The 21,592-nt window shown below is 39.4% G+C and overlaps 1 protein-coding gene across 17 annotated transcripts in view; it reads left to right on the top strand.

The window, feature by feature from the left end:
• The first annotated feature begins 2,741 nt into the window (after positions 1–2,741).
• Positions 2,742–21,592, top strand: part of camk2b1 (calcium/calmodulin-dependent protein kinase (CaM kinase) II beta 1) — an 82,662-nt gene continuing 63,811 nt past the window's right edge. For 10 of the 17 annotated variants that reach the window (XM_044330784.1, XM_044330782.1, XM_044330768.1 and 7 more), the window contains exons 1-2: positions 2,744–3,060; positions 11,634–11,728. In XM_044330784.1, the coding sequence (XP_044186719.1) occupies positions 2,999–3,060; positions 11,634–11,728 (157 nt within the window). In that variant the 5' untranslated portion in view covers positions 2,744–2,998. Of the gene's footprint in view, positions 3,061–11,633; positions 11,729–21,592 lie in introns of all 17 variants that reach the window. The other 7 variants (XR_006398397.1, XM_044330726.1, XM_044330736.1 and 4 more) reach the window with 2 other exon arrangements.

Here is a 21,592-nt window from a genome sequence, read left to right as displayed (position 1 = left end):
AATCTCATCTACAACCATGGAACATAAAGCCATTTTACATCAAGCCTTGCATATTATTGCAGTGAACAACATGCAACGAATGCTCAAATGCTTTGATGACTGCAGTATTTCTATAATAGTTCTATAGTGATCGACTGTCTTTACTGTTTCATCTACAAAGCTGTCTCCAAACCCAAGAACACCATAGTAATTTGTTGCTGTCACATTTGAATTATAATTCAATACGTGACAGCATTATTCAATACATATATGGATTTCTAAAACTGCAGTGGTGGAAATCCAATATTTCATCAAAAGTCAAAGATTAGAGAAAAAGTCCAAAAACTGAAAACAGATTTGTGTATCAGAACTTTGTTTGTTCTTCTTTCCTCTCCCATTAATCATCTCATGACCCCTCAGATTTATCTGGTGAACCTTTGGAGGGGCCCGACCCCTAGGTTGGGAACCACTGGACTAAACTAGCTAACTGTATATAAAGTAGTTGAATCTAGCTCCACCTCCAGCAGCTACATCAGTAACATGCTGCTCTAACACTGATGCTTCAGTATTAATAATCTATTGATGTCATATATAATAATATATCAATAATATATCAGTCAGAGGGACCAAGACTCCAGTAAAGGATCTGAGTACTTCTTGCACCACTGTAAAAACGTATTGCAGGGTTAATATGCTTTTACTGTCATGTTTGTAAATCAAACACTGAAACATTTCTCATCGTCCAGTTGAATCCAGATAAAACACACGCATCTACAACACACACGGCGGCACGTTTTGAGAGCACAAACCAGCTCTCTCATATTTGCCCCTATTTGGAAGTACGAGCCGTGCAGGCGGGAGGTGTGTTCGATTACGTTACCACGTTGTGCCGCTCTGTCCACCAGAGGGCGGCAGAGAGCGACATCAACGCTGCCGCTCAGTTGAAAGGCTGCGAGCCAATCAAACACTGTCAAGTTAGACACGTTTATCAGCACAAGACCGGAATGTGGGTGATTGTTTTCCTTCAAAATTAAGTGCAAATATATCACTTAAAGCAATTTATTAAGCAGCGCAGGTGTACTCCATCAGAAAAGACTAGTAAACTCTGATCTCCAGCTACATGCAAAATTATGAAGCTAAATAAATCAATAAGAATCAATAGATTTAAAATGCATACAATGCTGTGATGTTTCCCCATCTTAAATGTTCAAACATGTTCAACTGGCATGACAGGAAATCAAATGACTTACTGTATGTCAGTCTAAAAGGGTGACTGACCTATTGGAAAATGAAAAGATGGGGAAACTTTGATTTTGATCCAAAAACTTTTGATTCAAATGCAAAAAGCAACCGATGCAAATTAAGTTTTATGTTAACAATTGTGTCCCATGAGGATAAAAGTTATGAAAGCACAGCATGCAAATGTTAGAGAAACTCGTCTATCAGGCCACTTTGTGACGTTTCTAAAATGTAAATTTGAATCCTTGTAATCCTCAGCAGAGGAGCCAACGAACAATACATTCAGAACCAGATTTTTACCTGTGAACCTGTTCAGATCTGCATTACTGAGTTTTGGCCACAACTCTTTTGATAATAAATGAATTGTTTTGAGTTCATGTTTGCACAAAATGACTATGTGGACACACTGTGGATTTTTGGCCCCCATCACTTTCATTGAAAGCACATTTAAAGGGGATCTTTTAATATCCAGTATGAACAGGAGGAATGATTACAATGAGGAAAACCTCTTTCAGTGTTCATATGGACACCTGATTGTTGTTTTAAGACAGACTTGAAAACTTGTGAACCTGTCCTAATTTTAAAGTTCTTATAACCAGTGGTGGAAGAAGTAGTCACATCCTTTACTTAAGTAAAATTACCAATACAACAATGTAAAAATACTCCATTACAAATAAAAGTTATGCATGAAAAATCCTACTGAAGTAAAAGTACATAAGTATTATCAGCTAAATGTAGTTAAAGTATTGCAGTAAAAGTAGTGGTTTGGTTCCTCTGACTGATATATTATTATATATGACATCATTAGATTATTAATAGTGAAGCATCAGTGTTAGAGCAGCATGTTACTGTTGTAGCTGCTGGAGGTGGAGCTAGTTTCAACTACCTCATATACAGTTAGCTAGTTTAGTCCAGTGGTTCCCAACCTAGGGGTCAGGCCCCTCCAAAGGGTCACCAGTTACATCTGAGGGGTCGTGAGATGATTAATGGGAGAGGAAAGAAGAAAAAACAAAGTTCTGATACATAAATCTGTTTTCAGTTTTTGGACTTTTTCCTCTAATCTTTGATTTTCGGTGAAATATTGGATCATTTGAACATTTATTGAAATGAAACCATGTGAGAAGTTTAGAGGGAAAAATCACTATTTGGTGGAGCTGTTAACAACTCATAGACATCTGACATGTGACCCCGACTACACACTGCTTTTTGTAAGACGTCAAAAGCCAAAAAAGATCTTTAACAATGTGAAACTTGTTATATTATCCATTGTGTCAAATCTTCATCTGAAAAGTAACTAAAGCTGTCAAATAAATGTAGTGGAGTAGAAAGTATAATATTTCCCTCTGATATGTAGTGGAGTGGAAGTATGAAGTAGCATAACATGGAAATACTCGAGTGAAGTACAAATACCTCAAAACTGTACTTAAGCAGTAATACACCATTAATATGAGAGCTGTGTTTTATTCTGGAAATCTTAGCCGGAAGTCACGTTGATTCGGTCAGCTAGCTTGATCAGTAGTCGCTTGAGCGCGGCGGTAGCTGCCTGTCAGATAGTGGCGAGAGACGCAGAGAGAGAGAGAGCACCTAACCTGGTCGCTACGTCTTTCTGAATCAAACCCTCACTCACTCGGCGCCTCTTTAAAGGCATTTCACCGCTCCAACGGCCGTGTAGCTGCCGGGCGGACCTGTGTTTTCAAACGCCAGATCTAACACGAAATAACCGTTAACGTTTTCGGTTCAGAATAAGGGAGAAGAAGCGAGAGACAGACAGGGGAGAGACATGGCTACGACAACCTGTACGCGATTCACAGACGAGTATCAGCTTTACGAGGAGCTGGGGAAGTGAGTATCTGTTGTTGTTGTTGCTGTTGTTGTTGTTGTTGTTGTTGTTGTTTTGAGGTGTTCGTTTCGGGTTTGTTTGGGGTTTTGCTTGTCTGTCAGTTAATGAAGTGTCATTTGGATAAACGGTTGCTGGTTTCCAGGCAGTGCACAGCAGAGCGACTCTGCAGGCCAGCAATGCACACAAGTGTGTTTGTGTGTGTGTGTCATAGGCTACTTTCGGGGACATATTTCAGACTAAAGACCGGTTAATTGGAGACTGCTTGTCCAATTGAGGACAAAAGCGGTGTCCCCAATTAGTAAAAAGCTGATTCTGGGGTCAGTGGTTAAGGTTTATGGTTAGGTTAAGGTTAGGGTTAGGGTTATGATTAGGTAAGTAGTGGTTATGGTTATCGTTAGGGTAAGTCTCCAGGAAATTAATGCAAGTCTATGTCATGTCCCCAAAAGTGACCTCGGTCAACATGTGCGTGTGTGTGTGAGTGTGTGTCTGTCATAGGTTTCTTTCGGGGACAAATTTCAGATTAAAAACCAGTTAATTGGGGACGGCTTGTCCATTTAGGGACAAAAGCTGTGTCTCCAATTGGTTAAAAGCTGATGTTTGGGTCAGTGGTAAAGGTTAGAGTTAGGGTAAGTCTCCAGGAAATTAATATAAGTCTATGTAATGTCCCCAAAGGTGACCTAGGTCAACGTGTGTGTGCGCGCGTGCACGCGTGTGTGTAGTGTAACCTAGTACATTTACTCAAGTTCTGTACTTAAATACAATATTGAGGTACTTGTATTGTAACTACTTTATACTCCACTACATTTATTTCTCAGCTATAGTTACTAGATACTTTTCAGATCAATATTTTATACATAAAACATTTGATCATTTTGTTATATATACACTATTATAAGTAGATGAGACTATTCATTAGTATAAGGTGTTCAAATAAGCTCTACCGGCTTGATTACATTAAAATACTGCTCACGTGTACATGTCAGTGAATCAATATTACACTCATTTACATATGATAAATATAACACTCTAAATTAGACCATTTTGCATAATGAGTACTTTTACTTTTTATACTTTATGTACATTTTGCAGACAGTACTTATGTACGAAGATTTTGAATGCAGGACTTATTAGGATGTATTTTTTCACTGTGGTATCGCAACTCTTACTTAAGTAAAAGATCTGAGTAGCGTACTTAATCCACCACTGTCTCTCTCTCTCTGTGTGTGTGTGTGTGTGTGTGTGTGTGTGCTTTTTTCGGGATGACAGTTCTCAAAATACGCATCTGTGTGTGTGTGTGTGTGTGTGTGTAAGTCTCTCTAACACATGCTTGCTCTTCGCAGAATATTTTGTCGTGTATGTTTGATCTTCACAAAAACAGATGTGAAAAAAGAAAGCAACTATAATATCTGCAGCGACACGTTAAACTACAGAAACGTGTTTAAACAGCGGTTTATGGGAAGTCATTTTCTTTTACAGCTGTCTGTCCATTATAGAGAGCAAGGAGTAACAGATTTTTCTGATGAATGTGCATGAAAATTAAATCTTTTATGGTTTCACACATGACTTTTTCCTGCCTGGTGTGACCAGAAACCCTCTTAAAGAATGAATTAATGTCATCTGCAAAGCCAGAAAACAAACATCTGTATAGAGAAGTGCATTCCTCTGGTTATAAAATTGCATTTTACATGCCAGCTTTTTGTTTGTCCTTACCTTATTTGCCTTTTTCTCCCTTTTTTTCTTCATATGACATCCATTTAAAATGATGAATTAATGCCATCTACATGTACACATATTTGTAGAAATGCAAGAAGTAGCTTCATTGCACGCAATGTGAAAGAGTGACAACTCTTCCTTAGAGGGCTTTTTTGCAGCGTTGTGGTGACAGATAACACAAGATAAGACTTGCACTGGCGCCAGGTCAAACAACTCCCTTCCAACTCTGTACTTACAACTATACAGTGGTGAAAGTACCTAACTACATTTACTCAAGTACTGCACTTAAGTACAGTTTGCAGGTACTTGTACTTTGAGTATTTACATCTTATGCTAGTTTATACTTCCACTCCACTACATCTCAGAGGAAAATATTGTACTTTCCACTAGGGGTGTACATAAAATTCACGGTTCGGTATGTACTTCAGTTTTGGAGTCACAGTTTGGTATGATTTTGGTACAGCGGGGGGAAAAAAGAAAGGTACATAAAATAACATTTATTTTGAAAAATGTAAACATCCATAAATGGCTCATTGGCTGTTAAAATGACTGAAACAGTTTAGTTGTGCTGCAGTGGAAAAAATAAAACAACCTTTCTGTTTGTTGCGAGGAGTCAGGACACCTGCTGACAGCTGTTTGAAACTAGCTCCACCTCCTGCAGCTACAACAGTAACATGCTGCTCACACACTGATGCTTCAGTATTAATAATCTAATGATGTCATATATAATAATATATCAGTCAGAGGGACCAAACCACTACTTTTACTGCAATATTTTTACTACATTTTGCTGCTGATACTGATGTACTTTTACTCAAATAGGATTTTTCATGCAGGACTTTTACTTGTAATGGAGTATTTTTACATTGCTGTATTGGTACTACTTAAAGGTGCAGCATGTAGGATTTAGTGGCATCTAGCAGTGAGGTTGCAGATGGCATCAAACTGACTCCCCTCCCCTTCCAAGCATGTCGGACAATCTACAGTGGCCACAAAACTAGCGAAAAACGCTAAAGGCCCTCTGTAGAACCAGCGTTTGGTTTGTCTGTTCTGGGCTACTGTAGAAACATGGTGGTGCAACATGGCGGACTCCATGATAGAGGACCCACTCCCTATGTAGATATAAAGAGTTCATTCTAAGGCGATGAAAACACAATGGTTCGTATTTTCAGGTAATTATATACTAATTAAAACATACTTATGAATATTATATCCCATTTCTGCCAAGTCTGTTCTGCTTGATGCCACTAAATACCACACACTGCACCTTTAATCTGAATACTTCTTCCACCACTGAAACTGTGTTAACTGTACTTACACACATTTCTTTGTTGCAGGGTATCTTATGACTTGAAATGGACAGAATTTCTCCTAACCAAGAACCATACCGATCATAATTTAAAGGACACTGTACAAATATTGCAGCAAAATGCTTACAGATATATTATAATTATTAATATTAGGTACAGTGTGTGATTATTATTATTAATATTACCATAATTGTCATTAAACATCTGTAATTACACCACAGAGAATTCTGATGTAGTGCCGTAAGAGACTGAAAAAAAACAACACAGAGTTTGAATGTCACAAATTCACTCATACCTGTCTCTGTTCATACAACTATTAAACTAACTATACTATAACGTTACCATAAAAGCAGAGTAGTAGTCTTTGAGCACCACGCAGAACAAATTATAGTGATACCATAAGAGATAAAAACAAACATAAAGGTCAATAAGGTCTTACTTCTAACAAACTCACTTCTGAACCCTGGAGACTCAGTTTAGGCATCTACAGCACATTGCAACGTTATATCGATTCTATCATTAGGATAGGGCAGAGGGGTGAGGGAAACAATTGAGAAATCACTCCTTATTAGGGGTACGTTGTTTACATCGCTGCTGCAGAGTGTCACGCCGCTCGCTAGTGTTGTTTTGATTATCATGCATATCACTGCTTATTTACTGACTGCTTGATTGGCCCCATGCTGCGCAGCCAGTCACGACTGGGATGATAACTGTGTCAAGAAAAAAAAAAAACAAGCAAAATATTTCATTTTATTTTACAGTATGTGTCATATTTATTTATGGATTTCATGGAATAAAAGCTCCACTCTGATGTAATTTTGAGAGATGTTAGGACAGACTGTAACAGCCCTGCAGGAGCTTAGAATGTGTAATACTCAATAGTGTTTACAGTAATTATTCTTCTCTTACAGTATTTTTACCTATTGTACTGTATATTAATCCTGTAAGTTTTAGATTGACAGTCCAAACACTTTGCTAACTGTGCATCATAAATAATTAATATAAATGACCCTGATTGTGAATCAATGAGTAGCAATGATAAATGCATACATCATTTTACTTCAGGGCTATTAGCGTGTTGTAAATTTTGTTTTCATCCTTGGTTTGGCTTTTAAAATGAACAGTTACAGACAGGCTTTTGCCAGGACACCAACAAATTGAAAACACACAAAAATTTAATGCAACAATGAATTATCAAACTTTTTGGGGGGGCTGCTTTTATTTGTTTTTGTGTTTTATATATTTGCCCTCTTGCCTTTGACGTGCCTCGTCTTCTTCTGCTTAAATCAGTGGTTTGCAGGGTCTCCATAACCCCCAGAGAATGAGAAGGTTTTTGCTTGATTTATTATGGAGTTAAAGCTGCCAATATAAAATATTTTGCACAAATATTCACTAATTTAAAGTAGCCAATTAAATTTTGACCATCGAAAGATTTTTCCCTTTGAATTATATATTTCGTAGGGTTAAAACGTTCAGTTAAAATGCCTCTGAAATGGCAGACGGAGCATCCGTGGATGTTTTAACTTTCTTTTGAAATTAGTTTTGAGGCGTATTATTTTTGGTATGTTTTTAGGGGTTAACAGGTGTTGATGGCAGCTCATTGCTTCAAAGGCAGGTGAAACTCAAATGTCTGGCTTTAAAGGCTAGTGAACCAACGTTATTGGGTATTAAAATAAGAAATATATCAATACAAAAATAAGTTTTAGTGAGATTATGTTAATATTTTTGTAACATATTTTGCCTCAAAGGACTACTCTACTAAAAGCCGATGTTTTTGAACATTAACCCTCACTTCCTGTTGGCTTGAAAAGTGGCTTTGAAAAGATAGGAGTTGCTACTTCATGGAGTGAGCTTGCTACAGGTTGGCTTGTTGTAATCAACCATGTTTGCTTATGTTGGTTATGAGAATTAAATATAGACAACTACAACAATTAAGCGGTGGCCTAAAGGTTAGAGAAGCAAGCTTGTGACCGGAGGGATCACCGGCAGGATAAATCTTGATGGGGAAAGGAAGAAGCAGCACTTGCCTCTTCTTCATTACCACCACTGAGGGACCCTTGAGCAAGGCTGTAGTGGAGCTGCTCAGTGGTTTGCAGATCAGACTGTGGTTGTACTGGGCAGTTTCCAGGTATAAATGTGTAACTGTGTGAATGTGATCAGAGCGTTACTGAAAAAGGTATCATTGCTCTCAGAGGAACTCCCCTGAATAAATAAAGTTTAAAAAAATGTATTTGGCATTCTTTTGGTGAAAATATGAGTGTTTTAAAAGATATAGAACATAAGGATACAAAGAGCAAAGAGGTGAATTGAATGAGAAGTTTATGTTAGTTTTTTTTGCCATGAAACTGGGTCACCGTTTGAATTCGTTGTAACTGTTGTAACTCTAAGCTGACTCCAGCTTAAGTGAAGTAGCAAGCTACAAATTTTCAGAGCCTCCCTTCAGGCAAGTATTTGATGTCTATGGTGGGGTGTTCCTTATAAAGAGATACTTGAGAAAAGCCCGATATGATAGATTGAGCTTTTAGTCAACCGTAAATGGCTGGTCATCCGCCAAACTTAACTGCTGTAGTAGACACGGGGATCAGACAGATTTACAACACTGCCTCACCGCTGTGCATGTTTTATCCCAAAAGTAATAAATATTGTTAGTAGGAAAGGTTTTGCCTGCTTAACTCCTATATATCCAATATATCCCAAACCCTGCGAGACTTTGTGCTCCTGTCGTGACTCTTGATTAAAAAATATGTTGCTGAAGAATGCAACCGATCAAACGTGCAGGCCTCGCTGTGTTCAGATACGTCTCAGCTTCTACACAATACGCTCCAGTCAAAAGCACTGGCTTTGAAGCTCCCCAAATGAGAGAGACTAATCTGTACGTCGAGCACTGTGAAATTTCTCTCAGAGACCAATCTTATAATTCACCCAGTCACATAAAGCTGGGAGGAAAGAGTGCAGAGAATGACTTGGCTTCTTTGTGATAATGCTCTTTGTAACTTTATAGTACTAATCCAACATCTGAGGAAAGGTAATTGCTGTGCACTCCCTCTCTACTGGTATCACCTTCTCATCATGGCTGCTGACATTTAAGCATTGTGCCTTTGCTTTAGTGTGCTTAGCCCATTTTTTTACATTATCATAAAGTATATCAATGTGTTTTAGATATTGAGTAATGTATGGTACAGCTGAAGTGACTTGAAATTTGTCACAAAATTTTTCTGTAATCCATCACAGTGAACATCATGTCTGCTTTTGTTGCTCAAATATATTGTTACTGTTGGGTTAGCTTTTTCTTCTGCGCACAGAGCAACATGCACCCGTGTGCCACCCTTTAAATGTCAAAAGGTCAAATTATCAGAGATAAGAACACATCACAGCACACATGGCTACAGTAAAGAAAGGATACAGAGAAAGGAAAGACGAAAGAAAGGATCTTTAACAATTAAAGTAGACGTGAAATTCACTGTGATCAAGTAAACTGTTAGATCATTTTCATATAGTATTAAAATGAATGGAATCCAATAACTGTCTGCATTTAAAAAATTATAATATTCAAAAATGTAAAACATCACACCACAATATGCTTTGAAATTGTTAGCAACACTGATACGTATTAGCTTTGCATAGTAAATAGGGCTAAAATGTGCTAAAACACTTGAATGGTTCTTTTAAAATGTTCAAAATTAGTCAGAAAATATTTTTTTCATATTATAATTTTACATATTCACAGATTCACATATCAGTATCTTCTTATACTTAATACAGACCTCAAAAATTAGATAACAATTTGAATCCCTCCTATTATAATGTTAATACAAATATCCAGCAGTCCACGCATTGGGGCAGATTTTTATTTCAAGGAACAACATAATGAACATTCACACAGTCTTGAATGCAGCCTTTTGTCACTTGACTCATTGAGAAACCAATTCAAAGGATGATGCACAAAGTCTGTCTGTCAAACAGTTGCTAAAAGGAAACCTGTAACAGTAGATAAAGATTATGAAAAAGTCTTCATCTTCCTCTCTGTTTTTTTTTCTTATATCACCCCATTTGACTCAGTTAGATTAGAGGCATTAGAGTACAAATATATAAACCCTGCAGTACTTAATTAATCTACATTACACGGACCTTGTGAGACTATAACAGCATTTATTTTCAAAAATAACGTTGGAGTCCTTTTTAATCTCTCTATGACCACTTTCTGGGTGTCAAACCAGACTTCGAAAAGCGATGATTCATGGGCTGTTACCTTATTTAACTGTGTGTGTGTCTCTGCGTGTGTGTGTTAAAGCATATTTAGCCTCGACGATAGATACTTACCTCACAGAGTGTGAACTTTCCAGGCACAGCTGTGGAGTTTGGTGTCAGTAACATATGCGTTTGTTTGTGTGTGTGTAGCTGGTGTCGCCCATGCGGTGCTTATACACAACTGAGTTTCGTGCTTTTGGGTCTTATTTCGCCACACATGGTCGCTTAAGAAAAGCACTTTACTAGCATATTGATTGTTACCACTACACGTGCTAACCAGACAGTTCAGGTACTGAGACGGTATTGAAATACCATTTAAATTCAGCTGGGTTTTGTGTTTCCATGTAGACATTTACCCCAATGCCCCCTCATTGAAGTCACTGGTCAGTTGGTCTTTCACCTTTGACCCTGACCTTGCTGGTTGTCTGTAACTGTCTCAGTGTGGAGGCAGACCAGTGGCACCACTCAACCTTTCACCGGCAGTAAGACTGGGGCTGATCTGACTAATCAGACCAGTAAGGTTGTGTAGCCCTTTCTCAGCAGAGTGGGAATCGATTGCTGTTAGGGTTCGGCTGCTGTCAGTTTTTGAAGGATATTTTTGTGTTGAGGCTGCTCATAGACATTATGTGGAAATTTTCCCTTCTCATAGCCAAATACATCCAGATATTCGGTGTCTCCTGTCCCAATTTTATATAAATTTGGCATTATATTGTGGGGAGTCAGATAGCAGTAAGGGCAGTTACTGGCTGTGGGAACAAATATCAAAGTTCAGACAGAGTAGCTGTGAGGCATTTTATTTATTCTTTGATTTTGTGCACCATGACAGACTTTTCAAGGTATAGGACTGATTCACTGAAGCTGGATTTGTCTCTACGAGGCCATTTTAGCCCCCTTTCTCAAAATGCTTGCCGAAATGTTACTTAGAATATGCTCACTGTGTATGGGAGCCTCAAGGGAGCGTATTAAGCAGACAAATCCTGGCAGTGTAGACTTTCAATGTAGCTAGCCACAGTTAACATGTGAGCGAGTGACATCAGGTCTATTCTGCGTTGGGTCTGGAAAAATGATAGCTGTACAGAAGAGGTTCTCAGCTAAATTTTAGCCATAGTAAGCAAGCCGAGGTCCTTCACTACTCCCTTTGTCATACATGAAGAAGTTGCTGATCATACCTTTCCATTAAACGATGATGAATCACGCAAGCTGAGAAATGTGAATTCAACTGGACTTCAGATATCCACCTGTTTGATTTTGGTGTATGATGGATTTGCCCACTGATAGCAATGTACTTTTTCTGTGTTTCACAGGGGAGCCTTTTCAGTGGTGCGCAGATGTGTTAAGCTGTGTACAGGACAGGAGTACGCCGCCAAAATAATCAACACCAAAAAGTTATCTGCAAGAGGTAAGCACAAACATATTTTAGGACTTTTCATCACAGTCAGTCTCTCCTGGTTCACTGTCTTTCCACTGCTCCGCTGTGTATGCAGTACACACACGGAGGGCCCAGCTCTGCCCTCGCTGAGAAAGACCAGAGAAACAGTGAGGCTGTGACCATAAATGACAGCAAAACGCAGTAGAGATTATTTATAGAGACTGTTTATTTATGTGCACTCGTTCCACTTCAGCTCAGTAAGAGAGTTTCTACTGCGTTTTGCTGTTATGTGCCGTCGTGCTGCTCTCCTCTGCTCTCCATGGTTCAGCAAGGGTGGGTGGGGCTGCACGCACAGCGGAGCAGAGGAGAGACAGTGAACGAGTCGACACCAACTACATTTGTTTCGTTAGTTGAAATGCAATAAAAGCTTTGCGAGTAAAAAGCCAATAAGAGTAATGTAATAAGTGCAAACCATGGACAGACGACTTCGGGGGGGACATGAACCAGAAACTATTTATTCATTGAATTTACAGAAAATGTGCTATATCAGGATCTGTATCTTGATCAGGATATGAGATTTTGCCCTAGTCTGAGACCAATGTGTTGTGTACCTTGTCGGAAAGTGGTGCTTTACAAACCACATTGGGTATTAGGTAGGTGGGGTCTCCAACAAAAACAGGATAGTCAAATTTCACATGTTAAATATAGCCGCAAGCAGCAATAATCGGGGTCCAAGCAGATAGTGAAAAATCTCAACATTTAACATTTTTAGAGCAGAAGACAAGATCCAGATGACTTGAGAGATTGAAATGAGGAAAGAATTTTGACTCCAGGTCCAAGCCGTTTCAATTTCTTTATATATGCTCCTGCTTGTCATGTCCTCCCAGTTGAACTCATGGCTGGCAGGTAAAAAGAAGCCAATGATGATGCCAGGTGTCACAGAGGTAGGGTATTTAGGGCTATTTTATGGAGCATTGGCAACCTCCCCGGGGTGATTTACTAGTCACAAATAGCGCAGCATAGCGGGAAACAGATGTCAAAAGTTCTAGGAAATAGGCAAAATCAGCAAAAAAAATGATCAGCCAGAAATATGTAGAATTTTAAGGTACACATGACAGTCTCATCCTTAGACAAACTGATGTCACAGTAAACAGAATATACTACGATCTTCCAAGTGCTTCACCTGTTTCGTCAATTGATTGATTCATTGATAAGTCTAGGTGGAAGAATATCTGTGGTGCAACGCACACCATTTGCTCATGTGCCTTTTAGAGTGTCGTGCACTTAAGTGAAAAAAAATCAGAATTTGACAGACGAAAGTGTCCATAGGGATTTAAATTTTATACAAAGATGAAACAAAACGATAAAAAACAAGCTTGTGACAAATAACTGTGTTGATTTTGTAGGCCTAGGGCAATATGCTTATCTCTTACTCTGGTTCCGATTTGATTCAGAATCGATTCTCGATTCAAAACCGATCCTCGATTGAATTCATAGAAAAGGAGGCACTATTTTCAGTCTCTTGCTCCAGTATACTGTGAATCAAACCATTCACTGTTATCCTTATTCCAATGAAATGCAATATGAAACATAACTGGCAGATAAAATAAATGATCTGCAGCATTTTTATATTTTAAAAAGTTAACTGCATTAATTAATGACTTATTTAATTGGAAAGCATCGTAGAGTCTCCTGCCTGTATGAAAATAACAAAATGAGGGGGAGGCGGAGTGCTCCAATGTGTCTTTAACGTCATGTCTCCAGCAGCGGAGACATCGCTGTCCAACACGCTGAGTGGGCGCAGAGTTTTTGAGGTGAAACAGACTGAGCACTGAGTTATTTTCTTCACCTCAGAGTTGGTTTAAGTTGTTGCAGTCGGTCATGTTTTTCACTGTTGGAGTTTGCAGCCCTGCTCCGCTAATGTTGGTCTCTGAGTGACGGCATAGAAAGTTCACAATATATTTCACATTCATCCCGCAAAGGTAATTACTTAGTCATTATATCAGAAAATGATTGCAACTGCTGCCTTTTTTGAAGATGAATTACAAGATAACTCTAGTGTGTTTGGGTTCTGCACTGCAGTTGAGTTCCGCCTTTTTCGTTCCGTCAAAGGCGGCCCACCTTTGAGTTAGATAGGCGGGGAAAACCCTGCTCTTGTGCCTGGATCTGTAGGAAAGGTTAATCACTTTTGTGTTTTTCTGGCACTTTGGCATTAAATAATTATTTAATGTGGAGGAGGAATTTCATAAAATAACTATAGCTGTCAGGTTTGAGTACTTTTAATATTTATAGCTTGTAAACTCAACATGGAAGTTAAGCTCCTTTCACTGTTACACTTATTTTAAATAAGAGTGCCAGATAATGCTTTAAAGGTAACGTAATGTGCTTGAGGTAATGGATATTGCAGTTCGTCATACCCTTTTTTTATTTTTGCTAATTAAGAAAATATCTTTGAGGCACTTTAATTAGTGTCACATGCTATGCAACCAGTTGCAGTTTACGCCAAAGCCGAGGCTAAATGCCATGGCCATAAAGACCAATCCAGCACTACGGTGGTTGCTGTGGCTCTTCCCACCACCACTTGCCCAGTGTAAATCTCCTGCTGCCCCCGCTGCCTGGTAACTGGAGCCCCACTGGCGAGGCCCTGCCATGTGGCACCACACTGACACTTGACTGTTTGGCTTCACACACGCACACACACACACACACACACACACAAATGTGGCCACGGCTTGTGTGTGAAAATGTTGAGTGTGGAAGAATAGGCATTTTAACAGGCATTAGCAGAGGGCATGTAGAATGTCTCAATTCATTCATGTCTTGAAAGTCTGGACATATCAGTTTGTCTCTCATAAGTGTCAGTCTCAATTACTGCATGTTTGTCAATCAGTTTACCTTTTAATATCTGGTAATACGTTCTTACTAAATAATAAATAAAGTATCAGTTTTCTATATGGACCATTAATGAATGAATATGAATATCTGATACGATGTAGAGGGGTGTTTTCAATGATTAACTTGCTGGAGACAAAAAATGCAAGAGCAAAGTTGTTTGAAAATGTTAGAGGAGAATGTTTGTATATTCAGTTGGAAGTAATTTGAATAAATTATATGATGTTGTAATGCACTTTCTGCATTGTATTTCCAGCTTCAGCAGACAGACAAGAGTGAATATTGCTGCATTTTGTGCAGTGAAAAATACAAATGAAGTGTGTGTGAAATCTGGTTATCAGCCATGAAAAAGGATGATTAACAGCCATTAGTTTCACTTTGAACCAACAGCACAGGAAAGTTGGAATAAAGTGGAGTTACTGTAAACATACACATATGCCATCAGTACATCTGATGACTACATAGGTTTAATTTCTATCTCATGCTAAGAAGTTGTATTGGTGTATTTCAGCTCTTTCAACTTTCGTACTTAGCCTCAAATGTCATACTAATCTTAACCTAAAGTTGTTTTATTTGTTAACTTTTTTAAGTGAATGTGTGGCATGTTCAGTTTTTACTTTTGTGCTAGTGTCTGCACTTCATTTGTGTCCGCAACAAGATGGAAAAAAGGAAAACAGTGATATTATATCAGAATTTATACTTTATATCAAAACAAATAAACAAAAGGAAATGACAATCAACCATTTATTAAAACCTAGCTGGCTGTGTAAATGGTGTGTGCCATCATTCCTGGCAGCAGTTTTGTCACTCTTGTCATATACTTACCATGTATCAGTGCAGCGAGCATCTTTTACTAAGATTAAACCCATCCTAGATTATCCTGCTGCTAGTAGCAGGAGGCTAACAGTTCATCCCAGTGATTGGCTTGATGAGACCTAATGCAACACACACAGAATAAATAATTCACCTATAGGTTGTACTATCATTGGACCTATACATTTCACTCCAGCTGCTTTATCAGGGAGTGCAGCTGCTTGCAGCTTTCCACCATATTTCTAAAGCACAGAATAATCTCCCTGCTCCAACATTTGATAGGAGGACGGATCTGTCCTGACTGAGTGGTGCGCGAGGCTTGTGCTGTGCTCCTCACTAATGGATGAGCCATGTTCTATGAAACAGCAGAGCAATGTTCAAGCCGGCAGAGCCGCTGCATACTACTTCTACTCCAGGTCCTATTTATAGCTCCATGACCTATCTGACATGGGTTGCTACAGCCAGGTTTTACGGCAGTTATGATGATTTGCTGCTGTACTTTAGAAGTGGGCTTTGCTTTAGGTCGTTTGGTTGTTGTCATATTTGCCGGGCAGCAGGTAAGGTCAGTGAGCTGTGAGCCTTGGTCAACTTAAGTGGAGCGTTTGTTTAGGGACTGGCAGATGGAGATGGAAGCTAAGGGAAGGGAGGGGTCATGTGAGAAAAGGCACCCCAGGCACTTGGCAGCTGAGGGCCATGCGCCTGTACGCCTACATGCCTTTAGCACGGGACTCTCATCTGACTCTCCCTTTCTGTCTTTCTGTCTCTCTCTCTCTTATTACACATACAAACACTCATATACAGATATTCAGACAGCTGTAGAAGAAGAGCTGAGACTGTAATGCACTCACAACTGGACAGTGAACTAATACTTGTTGTGGCTGTTATAGTAATCTAAATCTATTACAGCTACAACAGCTCGATTAATATTGTTTCAATATTAAAAGAATTTATGAATAACATTGGATGAGTAAGATAAAAAAAAAAAGTGCATAATATTACATACCAATGCATTCAGCCAGGCTTCTCCTCTGTGTGTAACATCCTCCAGCCACCTCATCCAAACGGTTAATACCAATCCAACACATGTCAACAGGAAATGTAGGCCAGGTCTGTTGAGCAAGGCTTCCAGCCAATCACAGAGCTTGTTTATTGGCAGTGATCTCTGGACAGGAGTTGCCAGAGGTTGCTGTATGGCCTTGTAATTTATCATGATAGAGAGGAGTTGTGCTTGTGTGTGTACAGGTGTGTATTTTTTCTCTCTTTCTCTCTCTCTCTCTATCTCTGTGGTGCTTGAGATTCACCTGCAATGCAGTAGCAGTGATATGACCTGGTTTTGGCCAGCCAACTTTGTGTCAATGTCAAAAAACCAGGACAGATGTAGTCACCTTAGTAGAGTGCATATAAGTCTCATTAGCTGCAATAAGAGATGTAAACATTGCTTGGAATTTGACCATATGAGAAGACTGTATTGGTAACAAAAAAACGTACTAAAAAAAGTATGATTTACTGTCTACTAACTAATCCAGATTTACTAAAATGGTTTCACAACCTAGACCTACATCACCTGCAAGACTGTCATCATTATACAAGTTATCCCATACGGCTACGGACTGACACCACCAGAGGCGTCCAGTTTAATAATTTGTTTCTAATAATATGCTCCTGCTGTTTGTGTTTCTTGACAAGACATCAGGCAGATATCAACAGACTGCCGGCTAGTGAGTGTTACCTAACTAACAAGCTGGGATAGACTGAATAAAGTAGAATCTGCAAACTGTTCAGTCAACTCTCAGCACTCTCGTAACCAGAGAGGATGCTTCACAGACCGGTGTGCAGAGTCATCCCTCTCATAGATGAGACGGTTATATGCTCTACGAGACTCAAGATGACTAATGTGGCCAGCCATCATCTGTTACTTTTGGACTAAAAGTAACCTTTTTGTGCAATTGCAATAACACGATTTTCACCATTTAGACACGTTACACATCGTGCAAAACCAAAAATTCTTATTAATCAAATTAATTTGATATATTGCACAGCCCTAATTTAAAATTTAGAGGCTGCAAGGCACTATATCTCTCTATCCTGCCATTACTGTAAAATGTATAGGAAACAACACACTTAAAGATGGCTGCCTCCCGACCTCCCTGACCACAGTGCAGTTCTTACTCAACATTTCCCAGCTGGCCAGAGTCATGATAATGTTTCAAGCAAATGTTCTGAACAATGGTTATATCTGGAGGTGGCTGTCTTTTTACATCTACTCCCCTCTCGAGAGTTCAGTCCTCACTGGTGATGATTAACCTACATTTATTCCTCTCCTCTCCTTTAACACATAGGTTCCCACAGACTTCAGCTAATGCTGTCCTTGGATATCTCACTCAGTGAACACTCAGTGCTTATGTTCCTCTCTGTCATCTATCTCCTTCTGCTTGTCCTCTTTTTTTCCACTTCCTCTCTCTGTCCCCTCAGGAGGAGTCCTCACCTTCCTTCCTTTCCCCACCTTCTCCTCTCATTTCTTATTTACCTTGCTGCATCAGAAGTGCAGGATTGTATCTGATTGACCAACTGTTTGTCTGACTGAATAAATGAATATTTGACTGGCTCACTGAGCACTGAGGCAGCTTGCACTGCCACCGCTACAGGGCCACAGTTTTGCAGTAGACAGTAAACTAACTACAGTAATTACCACACCAAGGAGATTATGTTTTGACCAATTTGTGTTTACAAGAACACATTATGTTTATTAGAGGAATAAAATTATTTTAATCGGAAGAGATTGGGCATTAACACATTTACTCTTTAAGAATCTTCTTTGGAAAATCTGGTGCATGTATGATTGTCTATTGCTTTTGACATGTATTGTGTCTCCACTGTTGGTATTCCACAAATGATTAAAAAACATCTATCTTTTTATCCATTGAGAATTCCCAAATCTACAGTATAAATATGTATATATGTTGTATGTATGTGTATATATATATATATATATATATATATATGTATATATGTGTGTGTGTGTGTGTGTGTGTGTGTGTGTGTGTGTTCTTCTGTCCAGTCTGTCTGCCTGTCTGTCATCCATCGCAGTCATCCATCCATCCATCCATCCATCCATTCAACCACTAACCCATTTTCATTCTTAGCTGGAACAGCATACATAGAAAACAGTGTCATTCAGCTGACAAGCTACGTATTATCAAAACACCAGTTGTGGGAACATTACATGATGCTCTGATAACCTAGTCCATTTTGACAATTCATCCACTGCTATCACTGCCTAAACTCCCACACTGCCCCTCACCCCAGGTTATCTCACACAATGCAGATTGTACATGCTTTCTTTATGCTCGGTACTTGGGAAGAGCAGCCTTCGCAAAACCTTGTATGAGGGGTCTGCCATAGGTAGATAGATTATCTGTCATGCTGTAGGGTTATCTCCCATTGATCCAACCAGCTTGATAAAGCAGGGATGAATGACCTGAATAGAGACCTTCCTTGTTACAGAGGAGGTTATATATCTCATCTTAAATCAATGTCCAATATTAAATCCCAAGATAAGTTCTCTACAACCCATATGGTGTTCTAGCCCCAAAAGACCTAAACCTTTGGCAATACTATAAAGAAGTATAGTTGATAGTATACATCACAATTTTTCATGCTTAAAAATAACAGAACATCACTGTGTTTGATTCATGTACTGACTTTTCTTTAAAACTCAATATGTTTATGAGAGGAGTATAGGTGAAAGCGAAGAACTATCAATTTTCTACTTAATAGTTAATAATCATCATTGAAAGTTTTTTTTACGTAATCAAAATTTCCACTTCAGCCAGTAGTGATGCAGACCTGCAAGTATGTGTAGATGACAAAGGCTCAATCTGGCCATCTGGTAGACTAAGCTAAGATGAACCATAGTGCTTACTCAGAGCCAATTCTGTACTTGCAGAATAATGTCAGCAGATGCCACTGACAGAATGAAATGTGATGCTTGTGCTTATGATGTTTTCCACCATTTGACATTGTAGTATGATGGATAACATATCTGGGAGTGTTCAGCACAAGCAGACAGTTGGCAATATTTAAAACACAGGATTAAACCCGTCAGGGAGAGTTAAGCTGAAACTGTGGTAGTGCATAGTGAGGAAACCGTAAAGATGCGGTGCTGCACTTATCCAGGGCTGAATTTAATATACCTCTTCACAAATGATTAACAAATATTCCAGCTATGTACTAAACTGTCTATTTTGAGCTCCAACTAGCTGAGCCAGTCAACATAATGCTAAAAACATTGTAACATGCCTATGCTATGTATTATGCCCTTGTATGAAACATTATAAAATATACATGCAAACATTTTTAAATGATGTACAACCTTCTTTTTGGAAAGATATATCAATCTTTCTAGTTTCATCCAATTAGGGATGCACACATCTAACCTTTTGTCTCTCAATTACCTGAATATCCATCCAATACCAGCATTTTTTTTTTCCCAAATTAAAAATGTGTATCTGTAAAGTACCATGAGGCTGAGGATTGCTGTAGTGGCCCACTCTGACTGAATGAATGTAACTGACATATTGGTAATGCCATGGCCAATACCCCCTTAGCTTGATAAGGTCAGTATTGAGTCCAATACTGGTCCAGAGTATTGGATCCAATCAAAGGCCTCAATAAACAAATGTAGAGAGACATACAGTGTGTCCATGGCCTCCTCGAACACCAAAATGAAAAAATTCAAGAACAAATTATGAGAGTGAGAGTGGTAAATCCAAAGCAAGAGATGGCACATTTATAACAGGCAACCTCAATGCAAAAGGAGTTCAAAAAATGTGAAGGAGGGGAAAACGAAAGAAAAGAAAGTGTCTCAGGCAAGAGAAAAAAAAGTGGCAAGCAGTGGTTGGTGACACAACAGCAGCAATCAGCGTCGTCTTTCTCTTCAAGTGAAAGCAGCCGAGCTTTGTGCGTATTCTCCAACCTTCCTCCTCCTCTGCCCTCCGTTTCTCTCCAATACTCCTCCACTCCGCCTCGCTCCTCTCATCTTCTGAGACTATAATCACCGGGCTTACACTTCACTGTCACTCCTCAATGCCAGCGTGAATGTGTGTGCTTGTTTTGTTTAGTCTATTTGTGAGTGTGCGTGCATGTGCTTTATGTATCTACAGTATGTGTGCATTTCCATGTTTATGCTCCCAACTGTGCTCTGCGTGCATGCACGGACACGGTGGTCCACCCCCTGTTGTGTGTGTATATGTGTATGTGGGCTAAGATTGCTGCTTGCTTGATAGCCGTGGAATCCAAGTTGTCTAGCATCATTAAGCCTACACGTGCACACGCACATGAAATTACATAATCTACATATATATATGTAGTCTTCTTGTCAGACAGTTAGGAGTAGTTAGTAGTGATATTATTATCCATCCAATCCATTTTCTGCCGCTTATCTGTGGCCAGGTCAGGATGACAGAAGGCTAAGCAAGGTAGTCCAGATGTCCTTCTCCCCAGCAACATCTTCAAAGTCCTCCTGGATGAGATATATAATCCCTCCAGTGTGTTCTGGGTCTTCCAGTTGAATGTGCCTGGAAAACCTCCAAAGAGAGGTGCCATGGAGGCATCCTTATCAGATATCTGAACCACCTCAGCTGACTCCTTTCAGTGCAAAGGAGAAGCGCCTTTACTCCGAGCTCTCTCCTGATCCCTGAGCTTCTTTCTCTTTTCTTTTTTTAAAGATGATTTTTTTTAGGTTTTTTGCCTTTATTTGATAGACAGTGTAGAGACAGAAAATGTGGGGGGAGAGAGAGGGGTATGACATGCAATGAGCCTTAAACATGAGGCCACCAGGGCGCCCCATTACCCTGTCTCTAAGGGGGAGCCCAGCCACGCTATGGAGGAAACTCATTTCGGCAGCTTGTTTCTGTGATCTCATTTGGTTACAAACCAAAGCTTGTCTTCACAGGTGAGGTTTGGGTTGGACCGTAAATCGATGTTCCTCCGCCACAGTGGTCCAGTAGAATGTCCACAGTACTGCTGACGCTGCACCAATCCACCTGTTGACTCACCTTATATTCTCTCATGAACAAGGCCCTGAGATATTTGAACTCCATCTCTGTAATCCATCCATATCCGGCAGAGAAACATGGCCTCAGACTTGGAGGTGCCGCCTCTCATTCAAGCTGTTTCACACATGGCTCC

This window comes from Thunnus albacares, chromosome 2, assembly GCF_914725855.1.
Source record: "Thunnus albacares chromosome 2, fThuAlb1.1, whole genome shotgun sequence".
Lineage (NCBI taxonomy): Eukaryota > Metazoa > Chordata > Actinopteri > Scombriformes > Scombridae > Thunnus > Thunnus albacares.
This window is presented reverse-complemented; position numbering and strand designations above follow the sequence as displayed.